This window comes from Amphibalanus amphitrite, unplaced genomic scaffold (genome assembly GCF_019059575.1).
Source record: "Amphibalanus amphitrite isolate SeventyFive unplaced genomic scaffold, NRLGWU_Aamphi_draft 000343F_arrow, whole genome shotgun sequence".
Classification (NCBI taxonomy): Eukaryota; Metazoa; Arthropoda; class Thecostraca; order Balanomorpha; family Balanidae; genus Amphibalanus; species Amphibalanus amphitrite.
Window position 1 is genome coordinate 43,132 of NW_024881838.1, and position 17,903 is coordinate 61,034.

Here is a 17,903-nt window from a genome sequence, read left to right on the forward strand (position 1 = left end):
ATGTCCCTCCTGAGTGCTGAATGGATGTAATTTTAACGGGTCCGGCACCAGGGCATCTGGTCCAGGGCACTCGGCATCTAAATCGGCCATCCCCCGGTATCTGAAGATTTTACCCTGAAGCTGAAGCCGCTCAACCTCAGGCTGCAACCCTGACTTACCGTCATCCATAAGTGATGCAGCTGGATTTCGACAAAACCCACCAAATCTGGACCATTCAGGACTAGATATTCAGACTTTTCAATGATGAGGCCGTGAGGTGATATTAGCCGTTTTCACGACGGCCATCTGGTACACATTTGGTTCACATCTGGTGTAGATTAGGTGCATATTTGGTCAAATTAGGTTCAGTGTGTCTCTTAGTAGCTATCAGCTAGGGTTGTACTAATTGCTTATATACCTCCTTTGTCATATTATCAGAGAGCATCATCGGTTAAAACACTGAAATAAATTCATAAAATAAAGATATTTGCTGTATTAAGAGAGATTAGGTGCATATTTGGTCAAATTAGGTGCACTCACCGGACAGCCCGTCGTGAAAACGGCTATTAGAGCTCTTCTTAGTCACTAACCGTCCCGACAAGCAGTTCTGGGCCAACAGCAGCTCAGAGGCGCTGCGCCGTGGAGACGGTGAAGCACCCACTGGGCACTGGGGATTCTCGTTTGGGGCATGATGGGCTACAGAGGCCTATTTGAGCTTCACCAGGTGCCGCGGGGACAGACCATGTGGCCGCTGATAACTTGTCAGCGAGGTACTGGAGAACACTGACGCAACTATACGATGCAATACATTTCGGGACACCAGTACAACATCCCGCAACAATTTCGTGACACCCGTATTCGTGACCGTGGAATGTGTCAATGTGAACACAACACATGTGAAATGTGTAACTTGTGGGGTCAGTCACAGTGGAACGTTTATGATCAACGGCTGTAGTCAACAAAAACGGTGGAATATATGGAAACCCAGGCATTTTACAAAATGCCTGGCGGGTCAGGCATTTTGTAAAATGCCTAGGCAGTTTGCAAAATGCCTGGTGGGTCAGGCAGTTTGCAAACTGCCTGGGCATTTTGCAAAATGCCTGGCGGGTCAGGCATTTTGCAAATTGCCTAGGCATTTTGCAAAATGCCCGAGTTTTCACTTTGCCTGTAACATATACATTGATGACATTGGTGATAAAGTGGGAAAGTTTCGATGAATTGAGGATGTAACTTGTTAGATGCTAACAATAGAAGTGAGTAAACCACAATGGTAGCATGATGAGCAGGACGCACCGGGTGATACTGCCGTTTTCTCGGCAAAATAAACACAACCGTCTCGGCTAAAGATGGCGCCTGTTGGCAGTAATGAGATGCCGGGCCAGCTCAGCTTACATCGGCCTCTCGCTCTAAGAACGCAAACCCACGACCTGGGTTATATAGACAAAAAGAGACGGCACGCTCAAACGCTGCCGTCCGGTCCTATCCAACAAGTGTAACCTAGCTGCAGAAAACTTACCGCAGTGACTCATTTGTGTACGCTAGCTAAGCATTACACAACGTTCTGTCGCGTTAGTGTGGTCGGCCGCCTGCAGAAGATAAAGGCATACGGTCTGCGTCTGAGCACTCTGTTGGCCTGACCCCTCAGAACCACCCACGCTATGACGTCACAGACAGGACGTCCTGCCATGATGTCGCCCCATCAAGCCGTCAGAGCTCACAGCGGCCTGTGGACGTTTCCACAGCCGTCTGCTCAGTCTGCGACGAGGCCTGCCATCCAAAGCGCAGTCGCGTATGACAACACTTGTTCGGCTTCTCTGTCGCGTCATCCGTGAACCCCCTTCCTCCCTCCCCCCCCCACGTACACACATTCGAAAGCCAGCTGAAAGCACAGCTGGGTATCCCAGCACACGTCATACTGCCCGGCTGTCTATGACGGTCCTCCCCGACCCCCTGTACGTCCTCGTCCGCTCGGTCAGGCGGGTCTCACTTGTGCGGCTCACTTGTCGAGCAGTCCCGCGTCTTTGAGGCGGCTCTGGAAGTACTTTTCGAGCACGGTGCTGCACCGGTAGTATTCCGTGTCGGGATCGTTGTACATGCGGCAGTTTGTGAAGATGCGCGTCGCGTCGGCGATAAACAGCCGTTTGTGGCAGTAGTACTTGTTCTTCAGACGCTTCGACATCGTCTCCAGGTCTGCGGAAAAAACGGGCAAGTGTCACCCATTGATCCCTAAAGCAGCGCCGTAAGGAATTCGAATCGCAAGTACAGATTCATATTGCCATGCAAATGTTAACGTAAGGTAGATAAGATAAGCATTGGACTCAGACTCAACGAATGTGTTCATAGACCACACAATTATGGTCGTCAGAAAAAGTACAATTTGATCAATCTTGCATCGTTCTGCAGAGCCAGACTCCACCTCACGTAAACCACTCTCCCTGAGCCCCGGCGTGCGTCCACCCCATCACCACGGCTGGGGCCGCCCACCTACCCATGGGGTACTTGATGAACTCGTAGTAGTCGGGCACGTCGTTGGGGTCCACCGGGCTGAGGAAGGGCCAGGCGGCGCTGTGCTGGCGCATGTTCTGCAGCAGGGTGCGCAGGGTGCCCTGCAGCAGCTCGGCGTTACCCAGCTCGTCCGAGTGGCGCGTCACGCGGGAAGACTTGTCCGGAGACTTCCAGCCGGCCTCGCGGATACCTGGCGATGGGGGGGGGGGGGGGCGTTAGTCGGGGTCGCCGGTCCGGTCGCAGCCGGAAGCAGAGTCGCTCCAATATCATGGATGAAGGGTGGTGAATGATAATGGTCGAGGCGGTATCATGGTCCGGCCGGCAGCCCTGGTGTCGAAATGGTAGCGGTCGAGGCGACACAGAATTATTAACGACTGAAACTAAAACCGTATGTTTGCAGCCTGCATACTGCATAGTAGGAGTAAGAGCGATTGTGTAATCTCCCGACTGTTCCCGACTATGTGTGCGGCAGATCCGGCGGGAGCGTGGGGGGGGGGGGGTGAACGCACCAGGGGGAGGGTTGTTTGGCGAGCGATACTTCTGTCGAAAGGCAGCAAACCAGTCCGACTGGTTACGATGAGTTGGTTCACATAGGATTGTAAATTAATATCAGAGGGATACGTTGGCCGGACTGGCCGAGGGAAGAATATGACCTAGTCACAAAAACGGATTGATTCGTATACGGCAGCAGCGGAGGGCTAGCGACGGTTGGAGTGACGCTGAAGGCTAAAACAAAACGTTTGCCGTCTAAGCGTTCAATCGTATGCGCAACCTCTCAACCACTTCTGCGGACGGCCGGGCGGACGCCGGACGAGTGGCGTAGAACGCACCTGGGATGCAGTCGATCGGGATGCCCTGCACGCCCTCTTTGAAGCAGGTCAGGCCCGGGTGGACCTTCCGGATGGACGCCTGGCGAGCCTCGATCAGACGCTTGATGATCTGAAAAAAAAAAACGTTAACGAATGATTTGGTACAATGTCAACTAAACACCATAAGTGAGCGAAGAACAGACAGTGAAATAACTAGTAGCTGGCAGATCCCAAGACGTGTTCCCGAGGTGTCTGTCATGTCAAATATTATATGAAGCAGAATGTTACCTCCCATCAATCACGCTAAAAAAAACGACAAAATTCCGAGCGGATATTCATAAGTATTGACACGATTTTTGAAGCACGTTGCGCTTAGATGCAGCGACTCATTCGCCAGAGTTAAGGTATTTTTAACATTATAGCGCAGCATACCTTACATTGAGTAACATTCACTGCGCATGTGCGTATGGCAGCGTCTTGGCAAACAGATGACGACGTTATGATGAATTGTACGTTCACATGTTCAATGATTCGAGAAAATGCCAGAAGCTTGTAGGCATGACTGACAACGTCTAGTCGCCCTATGATGAGTTGTACGTTTACACCTTTGATGAGTCGAGAAAATGTCAGAGGCTTGTAGGCATGACTAACAACCTCTAGTCATCATGAGTCACAGTCATCACTGATAACAAATAAAGCATCACAGTAGTTCAGACTAACCACACAAGCTTCAGTAAACAAAGATAAGAGGCGAATCGTACCACCCGCTGTTAAAACCCATTTAGATTAGTCGCCAAATCAGTTGCACCATTCACAAACCACACGACAGGCACCTCCTAAGGTGCTTGTCTGCCAGTCCGCGTACAAACCTCCTTTTGTTTTCTGATGACCGAGCTGAACTCCCTGTAGATGATCCTGGGGGAGAGCTCGCAGCCCATCAGCGTGGCGCCCTCGTAGTCCTTGATGTAGCCCAGGTACTTCTTGCGGCTCAGCTTGATCTCCTTGCTGAAGCCCTGCTTCTTGAAGTAGCCTGCGGGATTGAGATGGACTGTCAGTGAAGATGCCGCTACAATATGCTTCAGCTGAATCGCCCTGACAACGCCACATCACCGACAGACTCCGCATAGCGGTGGCGACATCTATTGCTCTCCTACAATTCACCATTGCATCTGGTTGAGAACGTACGAATGTTTGCAAAATTACACTGTCATGGAGCGTGCTTGTCTGGCATCAGCATATGACCAGAGTATGAACCCACTACAATCGTTCGTTTAATGACAGCTACGGCCGTCCCGTGTCGGGCTGGACCTCGGCTCAGCCCTGTTTCTGTCTCCACCGTCCCCCGCCCGCAGACTCACCGACGGCGAACTCGTCAGCGAACGTGAGGAAGTGGTGGACGCCGTGCCGGATGTGGTAGTCCTTGAGGTGGTTCATCAGGTGCGTGCCGTACCCCTTCACCTGTGGACGGGACGGGGCGGCACGGGGCGGTCAGAGGGCTGGTCAGCGGGGACGGTCAGTGGGACAGCGATTGGAGAGTACAGGGTGTTTCGTAGCAGCGTGTAAAAAAAAAGCCTATCAAATACTTCGCTCGAATATGCATGATATCGGAGAGTTCATTAACCCGCGCCCGGCTGGGGGTCCTGGATTTCCACGCCCTGCTGGGGGGGGGGGTGTTTGAACACCCCCCCCCCTTGTAACTCGGCTCCTGGGCCACGTAGCGATAAGCGGAAGGCGGCGTTCGAAAGAGCGTAAAAAAATAATGACGAAATCACTTTGGTCAATTTTTTGGTCAGGTCAAAGGTCAGGTCACCAGAGGTCATTGAAGGCAAAATTTCGCCAATTTCCAGGTCGAATGTCGAAAATTTCCAAGAAGCCAACGCATAACTCGGGAACCAATAGAGCTACAGCGCCGCGGAAAAGCGCATTCGATAGCCCTATTAACGCCCTTTCTGAGTAATTCTCTCAGATTTGACCTAACGTCAACGGTTTTGCCTGCAGGGGGCAAAAACTGCAAAAATAACCGGAAACAGTTTTTTTGCAATAACTTTTGACCCAAGCCTTCTACGAGCTTACTTTCACCGGCATCGTGTTCCTCTAGTCAAGACGCATCGAATGAACTATAACTTGACCTTGAAAGGTCAACTTGAAAATTTGACCTCAGGTCAAGGTCATGACCTGACCGGAAAGGGTCATGTTGCATATCAGTCGATCCGTATCGTCGAGCTGAACACATCTAAGGCGTTTTCATCGCTCTAGCATGCCTCTATCAAAAGTTATTTGCGAAAAACTGTTAGATACCATTCGTGACCTAAGATGACCTCAGGGCATAAAAAGGGTCACGGACACCATTTTCATGTTCAGTGTGTCTTAACCACTTCTAATTCGGTGTTTGGGAGTGTTTATAATGTCTTTCATCCAAAAGAGGCGCATTTCAATTTTCTCCCATTGACGGAGGAAAAATGGGGATAAATGGGGAGGTCGCAAAATTGACCTGACCTTAGGTCATCGATATCAAAATTCTGAGATATACATTTTGTACATGCTATTGCTCTTAGCAATCGCTGAAAGTTTCAAAGCGATCGGTCACTCGGTGTAGCTATGACAGACATTGAAACTTTTTATGAGGTGAGGTCACTTCAAGTGACCTGGTGACCTGACCTTGAATGACCTTGGTCTGAAATTTTCACAACATGTGTAGAATTGATGTATGATAAGGTGTACCAAAAACGGCGGCGCGAGATATTTGCGAAAAACCACAAGGGGGGGGTGTTCAAACACCCCCCCAGCAGGGCGCGGGTTAACAATGTTATGAAAACTCTCAGCTTGCAACCAGCATGTATTAGTGCGTGGATGACGGGCGCTGCACTAAGCACGCACTGAACTGTTTAGGTGCCGTGACGCATTTATCAGTGCCCAATACCCGCAAAATTCACCTCTCCAGGCGCGTCTGTCAGTACCGAGCGTGCCCCTGACCCCGCCCCGGCCGCAGGCCACTCTTGCGCACCTGTTCGTTGCTGGTGACGGCACAGAAGACGATCTCTGTGAAGCCCTGGCTGGGGAACAGCCGGAAGCAGATGCCGCCAATCGGACGGTTGTTCTTCACCAGCGCCAGGGTGCGGTGCTTACTGCCGACACCGACAAATGGAGACACTGTTAGAAGGCCGGCGACGATACAGATATTCCGACACTGACAAACGAGGGGAGACACATACTCACAGACGCAGACACACGTCTGACGTATAACACACATCTGTATCTAGTATGTAGAAAGAGACATTTGAGGGAGCCACCGGCACAAGCCGAGTCGGTTAGGTTTCCACAGCTCATATTCAATGATTCATTCCGTGCTTTTATGGCTGAAGTGATAAGCATCCGACATATGGTTGGATTTGGAGTCATTTACTCCAAATACTCTCCCCTCCCCTAGATCCGTGCCAATGTTCAGAACAGTGACATTGTCCAGAACCGAGCAGTTTACGCCGTTTGTCAACTCAGAAGCACCACTCAGTACTCACGGGTCGAACACGAGTCGGGTGATGTACTCCTTGGGCATCCGGGGCAGCTGGTGGGAAAACACGTTCTGCAGGCCCACCAGCCACAGCATGGTCGTCTTGCTGACCTTCTGACTGAGCGAGTTGCCCACCACGTGGAAGCTGATGTGGCCCGCCCGCTCCTCCGCCTTGGCCGCCTCGTCGCGGGCAGCGTTCTCCAAGAACAGAGACTGCAAGAGGAGGTGAGGGTACTCTCAGATACGGTTGGAGACGACTTCTCCCGATGTCAGGGAACATAGGTCGTTCACTGAGAGATGAGGGGGCCGGGGGGGGGGGTTATTTGAGTAATGGGGAACAAGGGGCAAATCCTGGGCTCGTGATAGAGGCTCAAGTGGGACTCAGGTGGTGGTCAATGCAAGCTCACGGAAAAGGCTGATGTGAGTGTTGTGGGCTGTGACATTTCTGGAACAGGTCACCGAAAAGCGAACAAGTTACTGATATCCCGCAGTGGCTGGTACCGGTTTGATCACATACTGGAGTGCTTGCTAGTTAGTGGGCGGGCCTCTCTTTCATCCCTTGTCCCCGGGAGCTGAGCGCCCTGGCACCGGACCCACCTCCTGTCCGACGGAGCGCCGGCTGGGGTCCTCGATGGCCTCCAGGATCTGCTGGACCTGCTCCTCGGACACATCATCCTCGGGCCGGGGTCGTTTGGCGGCTCGGTCAGGCTCGTCGGCGGCGGCGCGCTTCTCGGGCCGCCGGCGGCCGGCCGTGTCCTCCGCCGCCGTCGGGCCCGGGGACGGCTCTGACTTCACCTCTGGGAGCACGGGAACAGGGAGTCGGCGTCAGGGGGAGGCAGACGGAGACTGAACCAGTTGGCTGCAGTGCAAGTCAAATAGCATCTACAGAGAATCGCATGTTCATGCTCCTTCAGATATTATATGCATATACAAAGTCTTACTAGAATATACTTTCAACATTAACAAAGTCAATACAATATGCACACTAAAAAGGTGTGCAAATATAAAGCCATGAAGAACCACGGCATTGATTTCAAATGTGTTACCTAAGGGTTTCTGCGGCTGAGTCGGTGGCTTGAAGTCGACGTCGAAAATGGTCGTCGAGTTGCCGTACACCTCCTCTTCCAGTAAAGACAGGAATCTGATGAAAATAGCAAACACGTGAATCACAAGAACATCGTGAGCATCAAGAAGTAAACCTGGTAAAAACTACTGCAAGATCAGCCGTAAAACATGTCGAGCCGAGCTGACAGCAAAATATGTCCGATATACGCCTAAGAAACTCATGGCGCTTCGTCAACGAAGCAGGCTCCCCTCCATCCATCCCCGCCACCGACCTGGGCATGTGTGCCAGTATGAGCAGCCGTTTGTCCTTGGCCATTTTCTCCCTGTCGAGGTCGATCTTCTGCAGTAGCCGGGCGCTGACGGTTCGCAGTAGCAGACGGAGCACAGAGCGGCCGAACACTGCCGCCGGGTCCCAGTGCACCATCGACGTGCAGATGGTGGGCACGTGGCAGTAGCACATCCACCTGCGGATGGGTCACAACACCGGTCACATGAATCTGCACACATAAACATCCCACACGTTGACATGTGTACGTGGCAGAGGCTCATCCACATGTGGGAATGGGTCACAATGCCGGTCACAATCAGCACGTGCCACGAACAGATAGCGCATATGGATAGCGTCAAGCTCATGTCTGAATGTAGCCAGACATTAATCCTTGGAAACCTAGACCACACATACAAGGATGAAGTGATTCATAGTGCAATCCCCTCGTACAAATGAGCGGCTTTTTTACCACAGGGTAAACGTACCGGCTTCATTCCCGTCTTCGTGTGACCGTAGGGCCGGTCGGTGGAACCGGTTGGACTGACCTGGTGAAGTGCACCTTATACAGGGTGCTCTCCTTGAGCTGGGCGCCCACATGCACGCTGGGCGTCTCCCATCGCCAGTGGTTCAGGTAGTGCAGAAACGCCTTGGCCAGGTCGAAGTTCAGCTGCTGCTCCTGTGTAACAGAAAGGGAGCAATCAGACTCGGGCCAGGGTTAGCTGATTGTGCATATATGCACCAGTTGGCAGCGACCTCACCAGCAAGCAAGCAAAACACAAAACGGATCACCGTGCTGAGAACTTACGAAACTCAAAACAATCATCGCTCAATGTCCATACGGTGAGGCCAATGTGGACGGTCGCCGGCACTGAACTGCCCGACGACGTTTGGTGCGCCTTGCATCTCGCACGCACCTTTGGGTTGGAGCTGAACTTGGCGAGCACGAAGTTGGAGACGGCCTTGGCGATGGTGGGCGTCTCGAAGGGCGGTCGTCCGAGCGGGCCCTCGATGACCGGCTCAGTCATCTGCAGGATACTCTTGCGCAGCAGCTGAGCATGAGCACGGGAGAGATGGTTAGAGAGCGGTCAAACAAACGTTCAGTAGGGGGGATGGTCCGACACAAACGTTGGTTCGAGATAGTAAGACAAGTTACAGCGTTCAATCCGGACTCCGGGAGGCGTAAGGCGGGGTCATACGACAGTTAAGTCAAAAAGCGGGTACTGGGCTGTCAAAGAGCGCTAAGAGACAACACCATAGCCATTGCAGACAGGTAGGCAGATGTGGGAAGAGCTGCCAGAAGAGTATGTGAGAGGGGTCAGACAACAGCAATGCGGTCAGTTGCAGGACGGCGGTACGGCTTGGTTCGGGGCAATCGTAAGAATGGTCGTATGGCCTAAATATGCAGGTAACACGAAGGTTACCCAGCGTCCATGAGGCGTAGATGTGTCCACGTTTCACATGTTGCTATGGTATCAAACATCACGTTGAGTGGTCGTCATCCGCCGCTCGTATAACTTACCTTGAACAGATAGAAGTGCACTTGTTTGGTGTCCGTGTCTTCCTCCTTCTGGACCAGGAAGAAGAGGCTCTCGACGTCCAGGGACATGCTGAGCAGGTGGTTCAGCTGCTCATCCCCCTTCTTCTCCAGCTCCGACATGTGCGTGCCTGCGGCAGGGAACAGCGTCTGAATCATACGTCCTGAGAGGCAGCAGCGTGGCGTTACACCTCAGACACACAAGACAGTTGTGTTTCGTCTCAATGCAGTGCCTGAAGCAAATTTAGCGAATGCCAGGGACAAAGTCCAGTGTTGCTTATGCACAGTAGAGCTGCATCATCTAACGTGTCACTCACCAAGGGTAGAGAGGCGAGGAAAAATGGACAGCGTGCTACCCACCCAGGACAGCTGTTGAGAGGGAGGGGAATGGGCGGTGCGACACGCATCTAGTGCAGGTTGAGAGGAGTGTGTACGGAAACGAGCGAAGCGACACCTACCCTGGGTGTGTAAGCACGAGCAGCAGGAGGCGCGGCACCCCATCAAGGACAGAATAGAGGGGAGAGGAAATGGGCGGCGTGACACCCGCCGAAGGCATGAGTGCAGGAGAGCGGGACCGAGAATGTCAGGAAACGGGAGCTGCGGGGGACACTCACCCAGCGTATGGGAGCACGAGCGGCAGGCGGCCGACGGCTGCAGCGTCGGCTCCACGCCATCCTTGGCCGGCGCCTGGCCGGACGCGCTCTTGAAGCCGTTACAGCTGCACTCAGAGCCATCTGTCGGCTGGAAGGGGCAAGCGAGAGCAAAATTAACAACGGAAAACGCAAAACCCATTAGCGGTGCCTGCTAGACCAGCAACAGAGTAACTGACTAGTAGTAGTAGTAGTAGTAGTAGTAGTTTATTAAAGAGCCATCCACAAAACAAGTGGCTATTATGGCCTTCACGTCAATAAAATCGGATCATAACATGCAGGGTAAAATACACACTCACGATGTTACACAACCTAAAATATACATATAGCTCAGGATAAAAAACACCACCTGCACGGCATCATGATCAAAAACGCATTCAACACGTGTCTCGTCTCGAGAGTAGGTGTGCCTTCAGGGCTCGCCTGAACCGCGGACCTCGCTGGTTCCGCACCGAAATGGGCAGATCGTTCATGAGGTGGGGCGAGCGGTATATAAAGCGTCGCCGGCCCGCCTCCGAACGGATGGGTGGCACGTGCAGGAGATCGTCCTGTCTGGTGTGCCGGACATGGCCATGATGGTCCCGGTTGAGGCAGACCTGACGGGCGATGCATTCGGGCTGGCTAGAGGAGAGGACTTTGTCAAGGAGGCAGAGGGATTGGTATTGGAAGAGTTGAGACGAGTCGAGCCACCCCAGCCTGTCTCGCACAGCTGACACGCGGTCAAACTTTCGTTTTCCCGCGATCACGCGAGCCGCAAAGTTGAGCAGCTTCTGGATGGTTGCGAGGTTGCCAGCGCTGCCGCTGCCGTAAACAGAAGGGCAATAGCGGATGTGCGAGACGGCCAGGGCGGTGACTATCTCGGGAAGGGTGTCAGGAGGAAGGAAGTGGCGGATGTGGGATAGTGTTGCGAGGATACCGCAGCATCCACGCGAGACAGCCCTCACGTGCGCGTCCCATGACAGGTGCTGGTCGAAGACCACACCAAGATTTTTGACCTCAGTGCTGGGCGTCAGGCACGTGTCCTGGTATCTGATTTTGATCGTCGGGAGGTTGCGCAAATTTTGTCTAGAACCAAAAGTGATGAGCTCGAATTTGTTTACGTTAACCTTTAAGCCGTTCGCAAGGAAGTAGTTGCCAAGAGAGGAAAGGGTGCTTTCCATGCGCGATGCAAGCGCTGGAAGAGCAGATTTAGGGCCGGAAACCAAGACCTGGGTGTCGTCGGCGTACTGGATAACTAGTCCATCGGAGACGTACAAGCTCAGGTCGTTGGCAAACGCGCAGAAGAGGACAGGGCCGAGGCTAGAACCTTGAAAAACGCCCTGGTTGATGGGTAGAGGAGGTGAGATTTTGACGCGGCCATCAGAGGAAGTGAGGCTTACACTCTGCGAATGACCGGAGAGATAATTTTGAAACCAGGATGTGTCGACGCCCAGCAGCTGGAGTTTTTCGAGCAATTTAGCATGACTGATAACATCGAAACACTTGCTAAGGTCAATGAGACAAAGAATGGAGAGAAGGCCAGAATCTGTAGCATCAAGGATGCTGTCGGTGACGCACGTGAGGGCGGTCTCGGTAGAGTGCTGCGGACGGAAGCCATGTTGGGTTGGGGAGAGGAGATGGTTGGAGGAAAGGTAATAGTAGAGTTGGCGCTGAACTGCCCGCTCCACTATTTTGGCAAGGACTGGGATGATAGAAATAGGGCGGTAGTTGGAAGGATCGGCAGGATCACCGGACTTGTGGATGGGATGGACGAGGGAATGCTTCCAGGATTCCGGGAAGATATTGGAGATGAGGGAGAGGTTGACGATATGGAGGAGGACGTGACTGATGGCGTTGAAGGATAGCTTGATGGTCCGAATGCAAAGTCCGTCAGATCCGCGGGACGGGGAGTTGCTCATGGAGCTGATGATGGCATGCAGGGTGCTGAGCGTGATTGGATGTAGCCGGAAGGCGCAGGCTCCCACCCTGGGCAGTCGCGGGGGAAGTGAGGGGGGCGGACCCTGCGCGGCGAGCTCGGCGGCAACGCGTGGGCCGACATGGACAAAAAATTCGTTCATCTGTTCGGCGGAGATGGTAGGTGGTATCGTGCACGCTGTCTTTTTACTGCCCAAGATGTCAGCCGCGCAGCGCCAGACAGTCCCACGTCCCTGCTGAGACACGCGGTGTCCGATATGGCGCCGCTTGTCCGCTCTGAAGGCAGCGCGGGCCAAACGGTTCGCCTCCCGGTACCCATCAGACCCGCGACCCCACAGGCGCAGCGCTCGGGCGCGGTCAGCCAGAAGCTGACGCGTGTCGTCCGAGATGGGGGGAGCGGAGGGCAGGGTTGGCATTTTTGCCGGCAAAAACTAGTTTATGCCATTTGCCGGTTTAAACCGGTTTTAACCGACAAAAAGTGGCAAAAACTGGCAAAAACTCAGAAATATCACAATGCTATGCCTAGACATGATTTTGAAAAGGAAACATTTTAAGGAGAATTCGGTGAAAGCTTTATGCTTTCAAACAGAAGTGACATTGACCATTGAAACGTTTCATACCTAACTCAGAAACATTTTCATGGGCTATCCATAAGGAGCTAGTAAGATGCCTTTTGGGGATGACAAATGAGCCAGTGCACAAGGGTGACTGGGTGAGTCCTGCACAATCAGAAGTGCGAAGAGGTATCTGCCATTGATATGCGCACGGCACCGCATGACACCCTACTTACCGTGGCCGCCTTGTCCCACTCTCCCCTTACATGGAAATACATTCCGTTGTGGATGTCTACCGACATGCATAGACATTTTAAGCAGGGATAAGTAATGAGGCAACTTCAGAATGTTTAGTGCATCTATATAACTACCAGAAATGCATTTGTACATTTCAAATCCATTCCTAACTAGAAAAGCTGTAGGTTTGGCCATCTGAGTTTTAGCCAGTTTTTGCCAGTTCTTGCCACCAGGGTTTCTGCCAGCCGGTTTAAACCGGTTACAACCACTGGCAAAAACCAGTTTTTGCCACCCCCTGCCAACCCTGGCGGAGGGGTTGCGCAGTTTCACAGTTCGGACAGGGGCGTGACGCTGAACAATGGGGGCGAAAAGACGAATAAAATGAGACCTGTAGTAGTAGTAAGTAGTATATAATAGTAATAGTAGTAAGTGCACTTCTCAGTTCCAACATTCCTTTTAAGGTTATCGTTCTGCTTTTTACAAGCTCGAGTCCAATGCTTTTTCTACTTGCGAGTGCATTTGTAAAGCAGAGTTGCTGGACAGCTCGTCGACTGTGTTCGACAACGCACAGTCAGCAACGACGATCGATCATACCACGTCCACCGGGCACTGACACATCTAAAAATAGTCGCACAGCTCAAGTAGAGGCTCTCCAGCCTAAACACAGCTCAGAGTGGCCGGCCATAGGCGACAGGAGGCTCAACCTATAGCCCAGTGGGAGAGGGATGGCACAAACGTCAGGCCTAAACTCTTACAGGGTTACCAAGCAGCCAAGAGTGGACAGCGACTGAGGACGGCTCGATGTGAAGCTCAGTAGAGGGGGGGGTGGCTCACCTTACACCCCGAGTAGATGGCGAGTTTCTCCAGTTTCCTGGCGCGCGGCAGGGCGGCCGCCTGCCGTTTGCGCTGCTGGATGACCTCGACCCGCTGGGCCAGGGTCAGCCGCTGGCCTGCCGAGCCGGCCGCGCCGCTGGCCGAACCCTCACCGCCGCTGGCCATCCTGCAACCGATACCAGCCGTGGAGACCGCCTGTGTCTCTGTCTGCTGCCAAGCTGGGTCGGCAGTCACTCAGAGTGGCGTGGTAGGTAGTGACTGGCAACTCTTCAATCTGTATGATTACGGAGCGAGCGAAGCGAGCGTAGTCTTTCCTTAGATTAACGGAAATTTCTGAGTATGAGCGGCCGGCCGGCCGGCCGGCCGGCCGTGCGGACGCTTTTGCGAGGCTTATATCTCAGCAACCACTTGACCGATTTACATGCGGTAAATTTTGTAGGGTAGCTTCATTCCTTCTACCAAGTATTGGACTATTCCCGATGCATGTGGGTGACCCCTTATGCACGTGCCACGTGCAAAACGAAGAGGTGTCAGTTTTGTAATTGTTGCAATATATCGGTAACTACTTGGCCGATTGCGCTGAAAGTTGGCATATTGGTAGGCACCCACTAGGCACTGCATATCCATGTGCCAGAGTTGGGGCGCTGCTGCACGTGCGCACGTGCAGGGGTCGTTTCCAGATCTCGAGAACGGCTCGACCGATTGCGCTCAAATTTGGTACACAGTTAGGGACCGGTTAGTAGGGTGCCGTGCACAAGTCAGTTGGGACCCATTTTGCACGTGCGCACGTGCAGGGTGCCGCTTCCAGATCTCGAGAACGGCTGGGCCGATTGTGCCCAAATTTGGCACATCGCTAGAGACCGGTTAGTAGGGTGCCATGCACAAGTCAGTTGGAGGTACCCCCTCGCAATTTCGCACGTGCAAGACCCACCCTCTCGCTCGCTCCGTTAGTCGCCCCAAAAGGCGTTATACTGGTATACCTAATCTTGTACTGTATGATATTCTCACCTGTAACAAAATTCAGTCACTGTCACTGTTTATTGGAAATGTGCATTACACTCTGATAAACTCTATAGGTGGCAACAGAAAGTGCCACTGTCAATACAGGATCTAAGATACATATCTAATGTATGTTAATAAGGAATTGCCAGTCCAGTTGGGCAAACTAGATTTTTGAATCAAAATAGGTATGGAGGCATCAATAATTTGATTCTGGTAAGAGAAGCCATGACTATATATGGGCAATGGGCATGGAATCAATCTTATGATTCATTTTGACACACTTTTAACTTCAAATGTATCATTACGGTTGAAAAAGGGCCCATGATGGTGAGATTTGTGTTTAAATGAACTTGAACTTGACGGTTTTGAGGAATTGCCTTTGCAACGGCTCCTCCTTTTCTTTTTAAACTTTAACTTAAACTATCGCGCTATGAGTTGGTACGGGGTGCTTAACAAGTATTGAACAAGTATTTCTACCAAATAGGTAGAAAAATGTAGAAGGCATGTAAAAAGTGTCACCTCCAATCCAAACCAAGAAATTTTCACTTTGGCCTTGTAAATGGTAAAAAGACAGCCACTCTCCATCACGTCAAAGCTGTTTTGAGAATATCACAGTGTATGCTGTTTTTGTATCATGAATCTCATACACATCAATAGGTATTTGTTTAAAATAATAAATTTAAGTTTTTAAGCCCTTACCTTTTGTTGTTATTATGCAATTATGTTTATTGTAAGGGTTTCACCTGTTACTTCTGTTTTTGTATTCTTGACATTTAAAAAATTGTTAATTGTTACCAAATGTAGTGAAGGTAAAGAGCAACAAGGCTATAGCATATGTTGTGGTGATGAGAATGCTACTAAATGCAAATGATAGCAAAATAAATGCTGTTTTCTTGGAAACCATTGCTGCATATCTGTTTACATTACATGTGACTCAAAAAATTGATTAGCCAGCTGAATGGGGAATCAATATTATGATTATCTGTTCACAGTGAATCAATTCGTTGATTGCCTTTTGCTACCTATATAATTCAAACTGTTATGATAGGAGCAATATTATTTTGCTTAGTAGATAGTTCCAGCATTTCTGTTCAAGATCATATAAAAATCAACAAGATCATATATGATTAGAAATGGTCTGCATTTATGCCCAAATATGGTCATAAGGAATCAATCTTTTGATGCCTCCATATTTTGATTCCAAAGGTCTACTTTGCCCAACTTGAATTGAGTCTTGTAGTGGAATTGCTTTGAGAAGTCAGGGCTCATTGCACTGTGTAGTAGGTAGCCATTATTTTTTCAACAAAGCTGATAATATCTTGAGGGATGTATTACCAGCCACCCTGAAAACTTCACACCAAGGACCCCTTGGTGTGGTGTCCTTGGTTGAAAAAACAAGTGTGACGCCTACCTTAAAGGGACCCTCCCACCTTCAAAAAAGTTAATGAATTGGCATGAAAGTGATGTCGCTCGGTTCAGAAAGAGCAAAAACGAATATCTACCAAATTTCATCGAAAAATATTCACCGGTTTTCAAGATATTAGACTTTTACTTTTGTTTACTTTTTGGGATCTCCGCTGTTCCTAGCGACTTTATTTGAAAGTGCGGCAATTGTTGCGCGCAAAGCAGCATATACCACCGCGTGCTACAAAACGTTTTAGTCAAACATTTAACGGACGTTCGAAAGCCTGATGACGTCATCAGATTCCCGTAATGGTTAAGAGATAGGGACCACGCTGGTCCCACCCTGCAAGTAAAGGGAAGAAATTTCTGGAACACCATAAAGCTGCGGGGGTTGCGACCAGGATAAATGGTGGTTTCTGAGCCTGGCCGCAAACTTGGCTATCTCAACTCAAAACTAATGTTAAGGTGGGAGGGTCCCTTTAATACGAGTATGGTATCTCTTTACCCTTACTACTACCCATTCACATTCCATTTCCATGACGGTGCATGAGCGTCACTTTGCGAAATTAATTAGAAGGACTCTTATGTCAAATTAGAGGATACAAAAAACATTCTTATCATGCAGCATCATAAGGCTTTTGTTAAAATCCCAAAAATGTTGGCTGTTATTGGCTGTTATGGAGTAGAAAAGTAATCTTGATTGCATGGGCCCTACCGAGGCGGCTAGCCTAGCATGACCGCAGGCTTTTGTTCAAAGTAAATGCAAAGCTACTAACAAATGATGTAAAACTTACTTATTCACTAATTGTAATGAGATTTCCAAAATCGATTTTTAAAAAAACGGAAAACCGCGACACCGCGCCGTGCTGCGCAAGGCCATGTGCAGGGAGACACCGGTTGGTCACGTGACTCGGAAACAAAAATCAGCTGATAGAGCGGCGGAATCGCCGTAATCGAACACGAATAATTCCGGACGATAGAGCGGCAGTATAGGAGTTTTCTTCACAACAGGCAAACATTGCAATGTTTTATCATTCTATGATCAAGAAACGTTCATAAATCATATATTTCTTCGATGATTACTGCCGCAACCGACGCGCACATATCGTAGCCAGCGTAGCCAGCGCATAAAGCTGTGCTTTGCGATATTATATGTAAAGAAACGGCCAATGCTTATTATGTGTAACAAAGCTCGAAGAAGATAGAAATCTATCCTGCTTCAACCTTCTACTTACCCTTTTATAATTACGATAGCGAAACCATACGGCCTATCGACGCTATGCAACTCTATGGAGTGTCCGGCTGCACTCTGCCGAGTGTGCCGAGATCAGAGGCGGACCATCCGCGGCACGTCCAGCTGCACTGCCCGGTCGCTGGGAGGGCGACACCTAGCGCCGCTCTGGCCGCTCGCTTCCGCGCACAACTAAGCTACCTGGCTACGCCTGTGGGAGGGGAGGGAGACAACCAATAACAGTCTGATGAGCCAATGGAGTCTGTGAGCCACGCCAATCAGCGCCCTTCCGCGCGCAGACGAGAGCTAGAGCTATTCATCTTCTTTCCTGTTTTCACTGGTCCGCCAGTCACCAGCAACGTCCGTGCAGTCGATCGTAGCCATTTCGCGTCAGTCGGCCGCCAGGATA

At 50.9% G+C, this 17,903-nt stretch overlaps 1 protein-coding gene across 1 annotated transcript; it reads right to left on the bottom strand.

Moving 5' to 3' along the window:
* Positions 1-1,151: 1,151 nt before the first annotated feature.
* Positions 1,152-17,137, bottom strand: LOC122389067 (histone acetyltransferase KAT2A-like). The gene is made up of 17 exons (XM_043380739.1): positions 17,058-17,137; positions 14,834-14,865; positions 13,858-14,140; positions 10,283-10,409; positions 9,654-9,799; positions 9,049-9,183; positions 8,680-8,810; positions 8,139-8,330; positions 7,848-7,942; positions 7,399-7,598; positions 6,809-7,014; positions 6,298-6,418; positions 4,652-4,751; positions 4,163-4,323; positions 3,315-3,423; positions 2,468-2,674; positions 1,152-2,169 (listed from the first exon to the last, which is right to left on the bottom strand). The coding sequence occupies exons 3-17, from the start codon at positions 14,020-14,022 to the stop codon at positions 1,976-1,978; spliced, it is 2,289 nt and encodes a 762-aa protein (XP_043236674.1). The 5' UTR covers positions 14,023-14,140; positions 14,834-14,865; positions 17,058-17,137; the 3' UTR covers positions 1,152-1,975.
* Positions 17,138-17,903: the final 766 nt, after the last annotated feature.